This window comes from Podarcis liolepis (genome assembly GCF_965112155.1).
Source record: "Podarcis liolepis genome assembly, chromosome: 6".
Lineage (NCBI taxonomy): Eukaryota > Metazoa > Chordata > Lepidosauria > Squamata > Lacertidae > Podarcis > Podarcis liolepis.
The window spans coordinates 52,136,933-52,154,563 of record NC_139559.1 but is presented as its reverse complement, the minus strand read 5'-3'; the positions used below and the strand labels follow the sequence as shown (position 1 = coordinate 52,154,563).

Here is a 17,631-nt window from a genome sequence, read left to right as displayed (position 1 = left end):
TTATTGTACACTCATTATGATGCTTTCAGGGTGGTTATACATGATTCTGCTTTCAATGCTATTCGCGGCTGCAAAAGTTTTGGGGTGGTCATACTGCTTCATTTCCAGTCAGTGCACATTCCGTAACTTCCTGCAGATGTTCTGGGTTTGTTGTCCCATTTTTACTGTGCTATAGGCCGTCTGGATAGCAATAATGTAGTAGCATTGGGAAAGTATTGCAGAACTAATAAAGTATTGCAGAGCTAATAAAGAGGAATAATAAAGAGTGGCTGGGGAAACCCAGGCAGATGGGTGGGGTATAAATAAAATAGGAACAACAACAACAATATCTGACACGAATTCACATGTTGCGAAATATGCCCACAATAAAACATTGGCCTGGAGGGAACCACAGAAACAGTAACCACACCAGTTAGGTACCGTAATTTAAGAATTGGCCCTTTGAGAGCAGGCAGGATGTTCAGTGTCAAAGGCCTTTGAACTATTTGAGTGCCTGGCCAGGTATATGTTCCTAAGGATGTTGCTATGATCCTAAACATTTCCACTCACCTTCCCCCACCCAATCTACACCTCTGCATTGGCCTGAGCTACTACTGACAGAAAGATAATGCTGGAGTCTGTTATACGTGGATGTCATATGACCTCAACACATCACAATCTCTCTTTTTGTCACATGTGCACACACACATGCATTCTGCGACAATGAAGCAATCATTTCTATATGCCTTCAGGAAATTATGCAAAAGACCTTAGCAACTCTGTGGCAAAGCAGAAACACTGAGGATACCAGATGCAGAGATGTGTCATTTTCATTTCGCTGACAGAGGAGCTGGCAGTCCTGTGACCTCCCCATGCCAAGGATGAGCTCCTGCCAAGTTTGAGCCCGTTCTGATCTCCTCCCCCCCCCCCCAAAAAAAACCCCATGCAGGCAGTTTCCTCAACACACAAAGGTCCAGTTTGCTTGCTTAAGACAGCCCCTGGAATGAGTCTATCCCCCTTTCCTTTTTTATTTAACCCCCGCCCTCTCATTTTTCCACATTCTCCAGCCTGTTTTGGCGCGTTGCTCCCTCTTTTTACAAAAGCCTTTCCCTTCAGGATTTCTGCGGTCCCTCCCAGAGCAGCTGGATTTTAGGGCCTGGGCAGCTGCTGTTGCCTGGCAATGAGCTATGTTGCTTCCCCCTTTTCTGGCCTTTCTCTGCATTCCTGCCTTGCAGCTGAGCGCCCAGCCAGCCGTGACTTCTCTCAGCTATATCTTTATCACAGACAGCCAGGCCAAGGAAGCCCCCGCTGAGCCCCTGAGCGTGCCTGCTGCCCTGCTCTCCTAGGCCTGGTCCTGATCCTGATCCGGAGCCCATTCCCTAACTATGGCCTCTCCTTGCTCAGCTGTCCTGCTAGGGGATTCAGCTGCCTTTGCTGCCGCCCTCAGGACTCTCATCAACAACCCACAGTTCAGGTGAGCCAGCTGGAAGACCCAGCTAAGAGAGCCTGGGGATCAAGGTGGAGCTGGGAGTGAAGGCCGCAACAGGGAGGTAAACTGGAGAGCAGGTTTTAAGTTAGCTCTGCCAGGCTGTTGAGCTGGGAAGATTCATAATACTGGGTCACTGTGAAGAGAAGAAACAGACCCCACCCTGCTCCGCTATCTGCCAATCTCTCTTGCAGATTTGGCTCATGACTGTCAGGGAAGCGTTACATGTTTGGAAGCAGTACAGAAATACTGCGGTGAATGATACAACATATGATGGTGTTATCTTGGATCCTCTGCTTTTAGGGGTCATGAAAAGTGGGAGGGGGTATCTGAAAAAGGTTTTTAAATTATCAAAGAAAGGACAATTATCCTCGCACCCAGGTGCAAATAATCTGATGAAATATTTTTTGTATGCATTATTGGGAAGGAGGTTGGAACAGTTTGTTTTTAAATCACAGTTGTAAACTTTTTAGTGATAAGTCTATTACTTTATCTTTTTGTAAACTGCTCTGATGTTTTTTCTACAATCAAGTGGTATATTTTGTGTGTGAAATAAACAAGCAGATTAGAATACAAAATATGTTATTAAGGCATGGGTCAGCTGTTCCTATGAGCTTTTCTGTTGTTGTTTTTTCATGTGGAGATGATAGTAAAGGTGAAACCATATATACCAGATGCACAGCATGAGTGATTGGCTGTGCATTATTGTGTCAGTTGGGAATGCTTTGGCTACCCAAAATATCATACAATTCAGCCTTTACTTCACCAGTTTGATGCCCTCTAGATGTTTTGACCATCAAACTCCTATCACCCCCAGCCTGCTTGTAGTTCAGAACAACTGGAAGGTGCCAGGTTGACAAAACTGGTCCAACTGATGGGCAGAGCAGAGCAATCCTACAAGGGGCTGGGGATGTATGGAGTGGCAGATTCCTACCTTTCATCCATTGCCCTGCCCAAGGTAAGGGCCCTGTCCATGCTAGGATCCCCATCATGGCACTATAGCACTCCACATTGGGTCTTTTACACCTTGTTATCAGCCTCTTTCTGAGTCACAGCTTTGCCTTCCGTGTAACACCAGAATCTATCTTTCATAAACAAGGGGGAGAAACACTGGTGTAGCCTTGAGCACAATTTACAGGCCAGGCCAGTGAGCTGTCCACACCAACATCTTGCTTTTAACAAATGTGGGGTTATTTTGGCAACATGCTGCCATGTCCTGCTGACCACTCTGATTAACAATAGTGTTGCTAGGTACTTAAAGGGTCACGAAACAGATCAGCAACAACCTTGCATGAATATGATAGGGTACCTTTAGACAAATGAAGCTGGTAGGTGGCTCAGGTCTAACCATCGCTGCACTTAGATGCACATCCTGCATTTTAAAAAGGGGGGCCCTGCACAAAAGGACCGGAGATATGGGGGCCCGTACAAAAGACTCAGGGCTTCAGCCCCCTGTACCAAGAATGCCTTTGCTGGTTAACATTCACTGGATTTTCTGTGTTTATACTGATACTTGTTAGGTAATAGTTATTGAAGAGAAGCATCATAAGCATCCTCTCCAAAGATGCTACCCTCTTGAGTGAAGTACTACTTACCGGGAACTTGGTACTTAAAAAGGTTCCATGTAATAGCTCTTAACTGCACGGAGAGCCTATTATCTCTTGATTCCTGTTATGCAGTGCCTGAGCACACTCCCATTTCCCGACAGTGATGATTGGCCCTTCACAACCCGCTCCCGATCTATGTTTAGAGGTGCTACATCAGTGATGGCCAAACTTGGCCCTCCAGCTCTTTTTGAGACTACAACTCCCATCATCCCTAGCTAACAGGACCAGTGGTCAGGGATGAAGGGAACTGTAGTCCCAAAACAACTGGAGGGCCAAGTTTGGCCATCACTGTGCTACATGGACAACAACATTTTGAAACAATTAGCTGCTTTCACTTGTTTTATTGATCAAATTGAGCTTCTGTGTATATGTCATGTTACCTCATCTATGCCTCAGATGATGGGCCCAGGACTGAAGCTAGGCTTCTCTCAAAGGATTCTCAGCCCTACTTCCTTGATTGCTTACGTGATATTACATACAACATGAGATTGGCATTAATCCTGTGAAATTCATTTAAAAATTGGAGCTTCAGTTTGTGCTAATGTCCTAATCTGTGAATGCCCTTCAGTCAGTGCTAATGCCCTAATCTGTTAATGCTGGTTGAGTAAAAGTTTGAGGATCAATGCATTAATTAGTTTCTTAGTATTACTTCATACGCTTAATTCATCTTAGAACCGATAATCATTTTTTGTCCTCCAAGCTATCAGAAATGGCTGATACTTAAGCAGAATTTGAGGTGGAGATTTCCCTCCTTATTCAATGTGGGTTGCCTTGCTTTTTGGAACTATCAAGATGTGTTTTTCTAAATGCTTTCCCTATCCGAATTGTGCTACTGGTACAGTGGTCACATTGCATGATTTTCATCTGTAATAAACAGGATCTTTTCCTATTACAAAATCTAATTTAGAGATATAGCAATCGGGGATTGCATGAGACAAGTGAAGATTCTCTTCCCATGAAGAATTTGGTCAGGATATAAAGGATTTTTCTAGGGGCTTACCATACAGAATTGCATTATGTGGTTACTGAATATAGAGGAGCCTGCCTCTACATTCTAGATGAAATTTCAGTTTTTATCAGTTTCTCATTTTTCCATACGTAATTTCAATCCATCATATTTCTGCATCACTTTGATTTATTTTTTTAAAAAAAGTCCCCCAAATTTGCAAGGAGATTTTAAGCAGATTGTATTTGTACACTGCAGTAGTGTTGGTGAGGAGCTATCCCAACTGCATGTGAGGAGACCATTTTATTCCTCCACTGAGGGTCTTTCCAGAGAGATTGTTTGTTTGGTTTTGCACAGTGTTGATTCCTATTTGTTCCTTGGGGATTCAGAGCCATTGCTGAATGAATACTGCATTTTCCTAGCTGTCAAACTATATTATGTTGTCATTGAAAAAAATGATATTTTCTTCTCCCCATTAGCATGTCCATTGTGAACGAGAGTGCTGAATGGAATGTGCTCATTGGCGTAGCCAAGGGGGGAGGCAGGGAGGGGCAGCTGCCCCCCATAATCAATAAAAATCAATAGAAATACATAGCAAACTGGGGTTCTGCCCCCTAACAAAAGGTCTGCCCCCCCAACAACCCTGGCTATGCCCATGAATGTGCTTGTGTGAATATTCCAGCCTCCTATGGATAGCACCTATGACTTAATTAGTTGCACATAGCATCATAGAGTATCATCATCATTATTATTACAATAACAATATCATCACCAATCATTATAACAAAAATTATATGAGTGCAATATCTTCTTTAGAGGCAGAGTGCTTCTCACTAATAAAAAGACATATAACAGAAGGCTGCCTCCTTTGGTCTACAGTAGTGGATGCTATTTTGTGGTACTTTCACTTTATATTGATTTGGTTTACACTCCATCTTCAACAATGGAACATGTGTGTCCCCTGCTTTTACTTTCAAGTGTTGGTGTCCCCCTGCCCTCCTGCAGCAAGGCTGCCACCTGCATGATATTATTCAACTGGTGCTAGCTCAGGGCTGGGAAAAGCCCAGGGAAAGTGCAGCTTATTTAGCAACTGATACTTTCTATAATATGCTACTGCGGCTGTTTGCGTTGGTGTAGTTAGCAACTGAGATTATTGTTTTGTTTCAGAGGAATTGACATTTTACGAACAGGTGTGAGTCAAAAATGCAGATTAGTTTTCTGGTACATAGAGGTCAGCGAGAAAGCCGCTAAGATAATGGAAAATGAAGTGAAGTCAAGTCAAGTCAGTTACAGAACAGGCCCTGCTGTGGCTACCTGGGTTCACATACCCGTGTACTGTAATATGGCAGGGAAATCTTCCTACATCCGTGCTTCGACTCAAAGCAACTGTAGCAGTCCCTTTCTATAACTCTGGTGCCCTTACATATACAATTGGGCAATTCATAACACTGCTTGGAACACAGAAGTAAGCATCAGGTGGCTGCTTTACTTAAGCCCATGTAGATTGCCAAATTATTCCACTTCTACTTCATGCTGATCCGGTCATGTGCAGCCACTTGTGTTAAACTTATTCATCTTTTTTGCCATGCTGTTGCTTCCTGATCCACTTCAGGCTCTATGCCCACCCACCCTTCAGAGTCCCATCCAGGTCACACTGGGGTGGAGAAAAGCAAGCCAGTATGTACGTTACATGAGCTACATAGATGTGCCTGCATTCGTGCATTTTTTACCCAAATTTCCAGTATGTGCCCCCTTCCCCACCCCCTGCAGCTCAAACCCAGCACTGAAGGGGTGGAGTTGTAAGGGGATTCCCCCCCCCCCCGGTTTGGTTCTGGATCAGATTAGAGTCACCCAGACCTGTAATTTGTAGTATTACAGGATATAATAATGGCCACAAACATAGAAGGCTTTAAAAGGGGGTTAAACAAATTCATAGAGGATAAGGCTATCTGTGGCTTCTGGCCATGATTCTGGAGGTGGCATGCCTCTGAATATCAGCACAAATGGGGAGGGTGCTATTACTTGTGAACTCCCCGGGGCATCTGTTTAGCCACTGAGAGAGCGTGATGATGGACTTGATGGGCCTTCAGCCTGATCCAGCAGGGCTCTTCTGTTGTAACATGTAGTTCGACCCCAGGAAACAATACATGCAGCCCAGATAGTGTATTTACTGAGTTTGCTGAAACTGAGGAGGAACAGCAGGAAACCAAGTGCGCAATTAAAAGCCCCATTCAAGTGCTTTTTGCTTTATTTCTAAAATGAGAACTTTTGAGGTTAATGTCACATCCTCTGTCTGGGAAGCTCTTACTCCATTCTTTCTGTATGGTGACTGTCTTTGTTCACGCAGTGCTGAAGAGAAGTCTCTCTGCTTGACGGATTACTATTACTGCTTCATTTATTCTAGGACTAAATCTGGCACTCGGGTTGCCACCTGTCCCTAGAAAAATGTGATTGTCCTTTCTTTGGGGGGGGGGAGAAATGTGTTCCCTGTCCTGTTCGGACTTCAAACAGGACACCTTTTTCGTGTATTCAAGCACACCTACTGCAAATTTTCTTTGAGCACAGGCCAGCTGAACTCTGCAAGATGGTTCTCAATGGGGAGAGTAGCTGCAGAAAGGGGAGAGCAGGGCAGGGTGTTGAGAAGTGTGCATGGTAAACTCATTGCCTGTTTTCCCACAGTGATGTGACATTTCTGGTAGGCAGAGAGCAGAAGGAAATCTTTGCCCATCGCTGCCTCCTCACTTCCCGCTGCCAGGCACTCCATGCAATGTTAAGCCAGCCCCAGGAGATACAAGCCCCACTGATCCTGAGCCACGTGCAGCCAGAGGTGTTCCTCGCAGTCATTGAGTATCTGTACACCAATAATGTCACCCTCAACAACAGCATTGTAAGTATGACTTGTATTAATACAGGCTTGGCTTGCAGTGAAGTGAGTAAATGGAGAATGGCTTAAAATTAGTAAATGGTATTATTACTGTGCTTATGAGGAAACACAAACCTTTTAAGTCACCCTTGCAGATCAATTAAAAAATGTTACCAACACGAGTCTTGACAGATAATAATAGGTCCTCCCCGCAACCTTTTCCATTGTGTGTCTGATTTTTACTGCTGGTCCTGTTTGCAGATTCAGTGTACACAATTTTAAATCATGGGTACTGTACATATATATTTCTCTATAAAAAGTAACCCACACAGTCTATTGTTGTTAAAAAGCAAAGGTGGATGATGTTTTCGTCCATAAGATGATGATGATTGAAGTAAAGTCACTTCTGCTTATTATGCGCTATACTTATAATGGCAATCTGGTAAAACAGATATGTTAGTGATTATGCTGATAATGGGAGAGAGAGAGAGAGAGAGAGAGAGAGAGAGGCCCTGCTCATAGCAATCTATTCACCTGGAAAGAATCATTATGCACCCCACATACGTACAGTACTTAATCTCAACCACAGAAAGGGCAGCAACCACCCTGGTATAATGCAGCTGTTACTTGGTTGAATGTGCTAAGACTCAGTTCTAGTAAAACAGTAGTGATATTTGAAAGCTGAGTAGCATCAGTGTCTTAGTGTTGGATTTGCTCCATCCTCTGCTGCATTGCCCTGTCTCTAGCATCTCTGACTTGTATCACAGAGCCAGTGCTTTGAGCTCTGAAAATCCTGTCTCTTTTCATTGCAAAAGATCTAGAAATTGGGAGAGGATGTGGGCTGGGTGTCTGTGCAAGAATGCTGACTTAATCAACCACCATTAGCAGCTTCCACATAATTGGGTTGTTACTTAGGTTTTTCTTAATTTAAAAGCTGTTGAATCAGATCTGAGCATCTCCTAGTGATTTCAGACTGCAGCCAAGTAAGGCAATGAAATTACTTGTGAGTCAGTGCATTAGTTTCAAGATTATGTTTAGCACCTAAAATGGAGCAGCAAGCTCATAAAATGGAGGCTTTTTTACTGGCAGAGATGAGGGAAAGTCTCTGATGAGCACCACAAAATCCAATTCTCTCCATCAATGTCATATGTGTGGCACATCCTCTTTTTAGCCAACCCTTCTCTATTTTACGTTTTATTTTTAACAAATGTTTAGGATCGGGGCTCTCTTGTTCACTTGTGCAGTGATTGTAGAATACAGATAATTTGGTCTGTGCCTTTTCCCCATTGTGCATTAGCAAGCAGGGAAGACCACATTTTTCTCTTACTGATTCAGGGACCTTTTCTTTTTTGGAAAGTTCCATCTGTATGAAGCTGTTTATTTGGATGAGGGTGGATGGAGCTGTGGCCTTCCACCATCCCTGACCATAGGATATGTGGACTGGGTCTGATTGGAATTGGGAGTCCAACAACATCTGCAGGGTCACAGGTCCCCTGCCCTGATCTAGATTCACAGAATTCTGTTCTGGGCTTGGTTTTGGGAAAGAAATTGCTGTCATCATGCTGGTCGAAAGTTTCAGTTTTGATCTGTAGATATATTATTCTAGCCTTGTTTTATATCAACCACTGTGGAAATATTCCTTCAGTAAGGAAGGAAATAAATATTGTAAACCAATCAATATATTGTCATAGGAAGAAAGGGGCAACCTTAAGATTTGGAAAAACTTCCTTCTCTGTTAATCAGCAGATAGCTGTTGTTCAGGTTTTACATATGCCTGCAGTATTGGCAGCATCTCACTCCTGTGACTCAGCTTCTCTGTCAGGAGCTGCCTCCAGGGAAGGTTGAATTCCAGCCCTGTCATCATAAAAGGACATAGTAGATGGTGTATTTGACATCTCGCTGCCTCCCTCTGTCATTCCCTACTGTGAATGATTAGAGACTGAGTTTGTACCACCCAAACAAATTCAAAATCAAATTCAAATAGCTTTGGTTATTTTATGTAAGAATAAAGGTAAAGGGACCCCTGACTATTAGGTCCAGTCACGGACGACTCTGGGGTTGCGGCGCTCATCTCGCTTTACTGAGGGAGCCAGCGTACAGCTTCCGGGTCATGTGGCTAGCATGACTAAGCCGCTTCTGGCAAAACCAGAGCAGTGCATTTACCTTCCCACTGGAGCGCATTTACCTTCCCACTGGAGCGCATTTACCTTCCCACTGGAGCGATACATATTTATCTAATTGCACTTTGACATGCTTTCGAACTGCTAGATGGGCAGGAGCTGGGACCGAGCAATGGGAGCTCACCCTGTTGTGGGGATTTGAACCGCCGACCTTCTGATCGGCAAGCCCTAGGCTCAGTTGGAGATGGGGAGAGAAATAAAGAGACATAAAAATGTTGCCCTCCCCCAGTTTTTCAATTACACCAATCTGTCCCACCCCACCCCCTCCAAAAAAGGAAAATATTGCAATCAGTGCTATTTTTCTGGAAAAAGAGGTGCTGGAACTGAGTTCCGGTGAGTTCTGGCTGAAAAAGCCCTGGTTGCTATATTGGTCGATAAAAATATCCCAAATCCATAGCTCTTCAATGCCATGCTTTTGTGACATTTTGGTGGTCCTGAGAGATGTATTGCTCAACTATGGATTTTTGAATATTTGCCATAGAAACCATAATCAGGTATCGGGTACATTTTTTTCATTACATCAACAACAACTTCTACATAAGGTAGAGTCTGGATTTATTAAGTAGGTAATAGTTTGAGAGTATATGAACTGCAGTTTGTTGACATTCATCAGGGAAGTTTGGACTGTCCTCTTGCTGGCTGCACCAAACTCATCTGATCCTTATAATGTTTTCTCTTATTCTCTCACACACAGCTCAGGACGTTGCTTTCATTCTTTGGAATTTTTAGCAGCCACACCCAGCAGCATGAGAAGGGCTGGATGTTTTATGGGCTGGGAAGAACATTATACGCACTCCTTAATGCCCAGTAGAAATTCCAGGAGAGATATAACATCTATCCAGGATGGGGGCAGAGGGGGAGCAAGCTCTAGTAGACAAGCCTAGATTCTAGGGTTTAAGGGTTTAATTTGTTCTTAATCCATAGAAATGTGATGATTATGAACCTAAAAGGGGCAGAGAATTGCAGCTGCCAACTTTGTGAACTGAAGAGTCCACAATGGTGAGAAGAAAATGTAGGGAAATAGGATTTTGAAAAGAGGGAACTACAAACTCGTGTGTGTGTGTGTGTGTGTGTGTGTGCGCACACACACACACACACCCCCCCCCGTGTGCCATTAAAATGAATATATTGGCTAGGATGCTGTTTTTATTCCAATCAATCCCAATTGTAAACAATTTAAGCTACCTCAAAGAATGGAAAAAGATATCTCTAAATATATCTGGCGGGGGGAAAGCCAAGAATTAAACATAAAATTATGATAGATACAAAAGAAAGAGGAGGCTTTGCTCTGCCAGATTTGCAAATGTATTATGAGGCAGCTTGTTTGTGTTGGTTAAAAGAATGGATTATATTGGACAATGCAGACATCTTAGATCAGGGGTCGGCAAACTTTTTCAGCAGGGGGCTGGTCCACTGTCCCTCAGACCTTGTGGGGGGCCAGACTATATTTTTTGGGGGGGGAGAATGAATTCCTATGCCCCACAAATAACCCAGAGATGCATTTTAAATAAAAGCACACATTCTACTCATGTAAAAACACCAGGCAGGCCCCACAAATAACCCAGAGATGCATATTAAATAAAAGGACACCTAATCATGTAAAAGCACGCTGATTCCCAGACCGTCTGTGGGCTGGATTTAGAAGGTGATTGGGCTGGATCCGACCCCTGGGCCTTAGTTTGCCTACCCATGTCTTAGATCTAGGCTTAACATTCGACTGGCATGCGTGTCTCTGGTATGGGAAGGCTAAAACCTACAACAGTTTTATGAAGCACATCCTTAGGAAGAATCTGTATAGAATCTGGGAGAAATGTAAAAATCTGCTGGAAAGAAAAACACCTTTATGGCTATCTCCCATTGAGGCAATTACAATTAAGAGAGTTGATATGGACAGACAATGGGCGATTTACAGGGAACAGGTGAATTTTACAGCGGGGGGACGACCCAAACTAAATTCAATGGGAAACTTTAGAAGCCAAGTTACGGTTTGGTTGCAGTATCACCAGATATACGACATGTTTAAATTAGAAAGAATGGATTTCTGGACCAAAGCTCACAATCTGAAAAACAACTCTTAGAAAATAAGGAGAAACTTCTGTCTAAAATGTATATTTTTTTTATTAGAATGGGAAACAAAAGACAAGCTTGTTAAAGCTTCAATTACACACTGGGCAATAGATATTGGACACAGTATAGATCATAACCTCTGGGAGAAACTTTGGAAAAGCATATTTTTGTGGCACGAGTGCTGGAGGGTGGAGGGTAGGAAGGCAAAGTCCCATCGTGTGAGCAGCAGTCTAATTGTGCAAGTCAAATTTTGCCCATAGAAACTTTACAGAAAGCTGAAGGGCAAAAGACCGAGAAAATCAGGATGGATTCAGGCACATGCCATCATTGCCAATAGAACAGAGAGCATCAAGTACTGAGAGCGTACATTAATCACTCCTTTGTTTTGACTGTAGGCCCTGGAGGTCCTGACTTCATCCATAGAGTATGGGCTGGATGACCTCAGAAAGGTAAGCACTATGCTTTGTGTCACTTAAGCTGATTCTCCATGAGATGTATTTGTAATGTAATTACTTCTGCTTGCATATTACAGGGTGAGGGATGTAGGAGTTTTTGCTCAATGACACAGCCTCTGGGATGCAGCAGGGCATGTTATTGGCTGCTTTAAAATAGCCTGCTGGTAATTGAACCCAGATTCCCCTAATCCTTATCAGTGGATCCCACACAGATCTGCCTTCCATTGTGTGCTCTCTTTCACAATGAAAGCAGAATCCCACAACTGTGGGTGCTAGAAGGCCAGATCCATACAGTGTCCTCTGTCTGTATCCAAACATGGCAATGTTAAACTTTGGACTACCCCACACCAATCTGCTTTTCAGATGCATTACTTCACTTCAAAATGTGGTGAGCAGCCCATATTTGGAGATCCTTCCTGACCATTCTGTTGAGCAAGGGCTCTGGACTCTGTCCCCAAATCCTCTTCTGATGACGCCACTGATATTAATTCAGGGAAGTATTTCACCTTTCTAGTGTCTTCCTGTCTATGGTGGTGGTGGTAGTGGTAGTGGTAGGTAAATCATTGATAGTTTTGTAAATGAAAGATGGAAAGAAAAATGCTTGCTATGGACATTTACTACTAAGCTGATATGACTGAATTGGAATCCCTGTCCCTTCAACTTCTACAGTTTAGTGGGCAGAAATGTTGGACTCAGAAGAAGAGTTTGGATTTGATATCCCGCTTTATCACTACCCTAAGGAGTCTCAAAGCGGCTAACATTCTCCTTTCCCTTCCTCCCCCACAACAAACACTCTGTGAGGTGAGTGGGGCTGAGAGACTTCAAAGAAGTGTGACTGGCCCAAGGCCACCCAGCAGCTGCATGTGGAGGAGTGGAGACGCGAACCCGATTCCCCAGATTGCAAGACTACCGCTCTTAACCACTACACCACATTGGCTCTCGATGACTGACCTTACGTTGGGCCTACCTTAGATGTTTATTTTCCACTAGCTAGTGCCTTCTAGCAGCCGCCTACAGAAACTCAAGCATCTGTGTTACATTACGTCTTGATTTCACTGTTGTGGTTGGGGAGGAGGCAGGAAACCTTTCTTCTTGGTTCTTTCTCACTTGTTTCAGAGGAACCTTAGCTAGAGAAATTGTGAGGGGAATAGAGGTAGGGAAGCCCCATGACAAAGCTTGCAAAACAGAAACTCTCTGCTTTTAGGAACAAAGAACTTGCCTTATCTTTAAATTACAGGAGACATGGAAGCAGAATGCACTGGCAGTGTTCAGGTTTACACCAGCCATGAAAGAAAATACACCGCGCCAGTACTGTCAGCAAAGCAGCCTTACATTGGCAGATTCCTGCTAGCCCAGGAGCTGCCAAACACTGTAAAACTCTGTTCTAATGACTCCAGTAAAATTCGCCTTAAACAGGAAAATCTAATCTGGACGGCTCCTGATTCTGACTGGACTTTGTGTCCATTTTGGAGAACTTCCAGGTCCCCTCCAGTTGTCCTGCTTGGGAGCATCTTCCTGCCAAACTGATAACTAGATTTTCCTATTGCTGATTCAGGGTGATTTCATGTGTTTAAACAAGTCTTCATAATGGTGCATCTGGACAGTGGAGGCCAGTTCATCAGGGCAAATATGCCATTTCCCCAACAATCTCTACTTGCCCTTAGACAGCCCTCAAATGCCTGCCTTCTTAATTACATCCACTCCAGGGGGTTGCCTTGGCTATGGGCTTCCTCAGTTTTTGCTTTACAGAACTCAGCAGGGAATAAGATTGGAACAGAAACAGAATTAGTTGGCTCTTCCTGCCATTGGCTCTGGCTCCATCTACTGATGGCCTCCCTGTCTTCCATTCTACTAGACCCAGTGGGCATAGCCACCACTGCAGCTCAGCTGGTATTTTTTGTATGCAAACTGTTACTGGTTTTTGCTGAAGAATGAGATATGGGCACATTGCACTGCTTGACCCTGCCACCTTTTGATCCACGTTCTGTGTTTTCCCCCCGTTGTAAAGCCTGTAATTTGTTAAAGACCTACCCCATCTTGGCCTGCACAGGTTGGTTCCTTCTACATCTGCATCACATCAGGATGTTGATGCCAGTGCAGTCCCTGATTGGTGGGGTGTGGTGGTGTTTCCAGGGATGCTGATAGCATGTGCATCATTTTGGTCTTTTCTGGCTCTGAGTTTTTCCCTTTCCTCCCTGTCTGAGCACACAATGGATACAACGGCTGTTCGACTAGCATCGCAGCCATGTGTCCCCAGTCCCGGCATAATGTGAGTTTAGGATTGCTTTGTGATAGTAACTTTTTAAATCATTAAACAAAAGCACTCAAAGCAAGCTGACATTGTGCACACCACTGTTGGCACTGCTTACACTGAAACTTGGGACTCCAGGGTCATGACACTCCCCAGCTGTGCAGGATGCTGAGTCAGAGGCTATAGGGTCACATGCTGGGAGCCAGACCAGGTGGGTGCTGCTCCTGGGCCCAAGGAACTGAGTGCCTCCTATGCTCCCTCGCCAGTTCATTGGTGCAGGGTGTGCATGAGGTACTATGGGGTGCAGGAGAAGTGTGTTTCTTCCGGCGAGAGGTGACTCCTTAAAGAGACCCTAGTTCTCCTAAAGGGGGCAGAGCTTAGAAGAGGTGGATGGGAAGCCGAGGTTCAACATGGCCCCAGTTATTCCAATCCTTGTTGGAGCAAGTTACTCACTAGGCGCTGTCTTTGCTGCCTTGTCCTGTGGGTGCATTTGCAGGGCAGGGAGTTAGAGGGGACACTGTTCGGGATGTGTAAAGTATATAGAACAATTTGAATCATAATGGAGGAGGCATCTTTTATGACATTCTCTGCCATCACAATCCATTTGTATATTTGTTATCATTGGATATGTATATAGATGGAGGAAGAAAATATGGTGCGTAATGAAACAAGAACATTTATTAATGAAGGCATGAATGCAGCTAACAATTAATAATTTGGCCTGCAGTGTTAACATTCCTCTGTTGGGCAGTTTTTTTAATGTGTGTATGTGACTCTGAGTGTTTTAGTAGTTGTGTCCTGGGAAAGGCATGTTTCACCAAATTTGTAGCAGCATGGGACTGTCTAGAATCCGTCCCTATCCTGACTGCCTTCCCAGAGAAGACTTAGCAGCAAAGACTCATAAAACGATGAGAAAGTAAGCAGAGCTTGAGGAGAGCTAGGTTCTTGGTGTGGGTGATTTTACTGGTGGTGACATTCTTTGGGTTAGAAAGAGGATCTAAGGAATGGGTGGGGGAAAGTAAACACAGGACAAGTGAGAGCTAGCCAGGAACATAAATTTTCCCAGCTGCTTTCGGATGACTTGAAAGCACGGGACACTGAGTTCACAGGGGAATTTAATGACTTGCCACTTCCCTGCTAGGTCAGGAATCCAGGAATAGCTCTTATGTGACTATTAGGAGTTTCCCATCTGTTACAAGGATCTGAGGCTGTAAGGGAATAGCAGGGAACTCCATTCTTGTGACTGCACACATGCAGCGCAGGGTATCTCCCGGAAGGCAACTGAAAAGGAATCGGTATCATTGTCTTAGCACTTAAGGGGAAATTCTAAGAGACTAAACAGAAGAGAAAGTTTTAGAAAATGACTGTGAATGGATAGTCATTATGGATTTCATTTGAGGTTTTCTCACAGTAGAGAGGTAGTTATGTAGATATAAAAAGGAAGTGTGAGGAGAGCAAGAAGACTAATGGGAACAATTAATGGTGGGGAAGTAAAACCATAATGAATGAATTACCGGTATGATAACCTGAAGAAAAATAGTGATTAGCAAAGGTCAGTTGTGTTCACACTCCCATTTACTGTGCCCTCACTGCATTTCTGACCCTGGATTTTTAACACAACACTGTCCAAAATGCATATGTATCCTGTACTTATAAAATACTAGTTTGATGTGTTGTTTCTCAAACCAGCTTAACACAGATTGGAACCCTTAAGCTGTTCCTAATTCTTCTCTAGCGAAAGTGATAGCACGTTTGCATAGAGTAAAGTCCCTCCCTTCCCATCAACACTCCCTGGTGAAACACAAACAGAAATGAATCTGACATTAATGAAGTCATGCTGATGTGAATAGCTAGCAGAGTTGGTGGGGGGTGGGAAGAGCAATGAAAAGCACTAGGGGAAAACAACAACTTCAGTGCATTCTGAGGTTGTAATGTGAACCCAGCCTTTGCTTTGGGTTCCTTGATCTATCTGGCAGACCTTAATTCTAGGAAGAATATGACAAATGGTGGATCTATATGGTGGTTTTGTGTGCCTTTTCAGATGACAGCCTCTTGTGGTCTTTGTGTGTGTGCCTTACACATCCCAAAATATATTACTTTGGATTTACCCTACTTCACCAATTATTGCAGAAATCCATCCTTCCCTTTTTTCATCCCAAATAGGAGCCAACATACACCAGATTTAGGCTTTCTTCCTGATTTGAGGTTATCTGCTGTTCAGCCAGTTACACGCTGACTCTCTACTGTTTGCCTTCAGAGTTATTTAAACAAGGCTTGAAATATTTGCACAGTCTGTTAAATTCCATGACGAGGGGAGGTGGAAAGGTCTTCTCTCTCTACCTTTATCCTTTGTCACTTTACAGAAGTTCAGAGCTTTTGTAAATTCATCCATATGCAAAAAGGTTCTAGTCAGAGATACTGGCAGGGCAATATGTGATTGCCAGAATGTAAAGGGACAGATCAGGAATAGAATAATTCCCCATAACCATCAATTAGCAAAATATGTTAGCAACTGCAGAACTGTTTGGAGAGGAAGCATGAAGCAAACATGGGGGGCTTGTTGCAGGATGGGAAAGTAAAAATAAAATATTTTTATTGGTCTAAATTAAATATTTATATCCTTCATCCAAGGATCACAGGGCAGTTTTCAATATAAAGACACAAAAATACATAACATAATAAACCAAACAATACCCCGCTCCAGTTTAAAAGGCCATAGATTGTCTAATTAGCCAAAGATATGTAATAATATTCATGAAGGCAAAAGGTGAGCCTCCCAGGGGAGAGTATTCCACAAGTGGGAAACAGTTGCAGAAAATGCCTGTTCTTCTGTTGCCATCATCTGGACCTCTTGTGGAGTTGGTTCATATAGGGAGAGGCAGTCCTTGGGTTATTGTGGTCAACAGAAAATAGAAAACAACAACAAAGTAATCAAACAAAATATTATAAATGAAATAAATTACTAAGCCGAAAACTAAATACAGATCCAATTACAACCCACTCTTCCATAACTTAGCTGGCAAAATGACTCGCCAACCCATTTTGAGGCATGTCCTCATTTTTCTAGGATCCAGCTGGAAGGGAACCTGCAAACGCCTTGGGTACCAAACCTAATATCACCCTGGCGTGGTTGCCCCCACAACTTTGATAGGAATTTGACAGGAAGGGGATTGTATGCCATCTGCTTTACCACACTGCTGTTTGTCACATTTGTATTCTGTTCCTCCAGAGATCTCAGAGCAGCTAACACATGGTCCCGGCTGCACTCAGCTAGTTAGATTCTGCAATAGAGCTGGGATAGGTATCCGTGCAGTATGGAACTGAATTACATGGAGAAACACAGGGTGCTTACAGACTGTTGCTATTTTGGGATGGGCTTTAATCACATACTGGCAAATTGAGGTTGCAGCATTGAAGTTAATTTGGAACTGCTGCACAAAACCAGACCTTTTGCGGTAAGAAAAAGTGATGGGGAAATGCACTGGAAAATGTGAGATAAAATTTGCTTGACACAATGCCGTCTAATCTTCCTGCAAACAAATTGGAATGAAAACTCAATAAAACGGCATCTGGAAGCAACCTTGGACTCTCCTTGTCTTCAGGGAAGCGTCAGAGAGAGACATCTGGGAAGAGGCTTGGGTTCTTCTTGCCTGTGATTTTAACACCACGTTTCGTTCTGATTATCATTTACAACCTGTCCTGCTGGGAACTCATGAGAACGCAGACGGCTTCCATTCCCGGACACATCTGATGTTTCTTAGGGGCATGTGAGCATGCCTTTGAGAGTGGGGCAGGGT

At 43.5% G+C, this 17,631-nt stretch overlaps 1 protein-coding gene across 1 annotated transcript in view; it reads left to right on the top strand.

Annotated features, from left to right (window-relative positions):
* The first annotated feature begins 982 nt into the window (after window positions 1-982).
* The window catches only part of BTBD19 (BTB domain containing 19), a 50,591-nt gene continuing 33,942 nt past the window's right edge, over window positions 983-17,631 (top strand). The window contains exons 1-3 of the mRNA XM_083509735.1: window positions 983-1,453; window positions 6,698-6,905; window positions 11,524-11,577. Of these exons, the coding sequence (XP_083365861.1) occupies window positions 1,365-1,453; window positions 6,698-6,905; window positions 11,524-11,577 (351 nt within the window). The 5' untranslated portion in view covers window positions 983-1,364. The remainder of the gene's footprint in view (window positions 1,454-6,697; window positions 6,906-11,523; window positions 11,578-17,631) is intronic.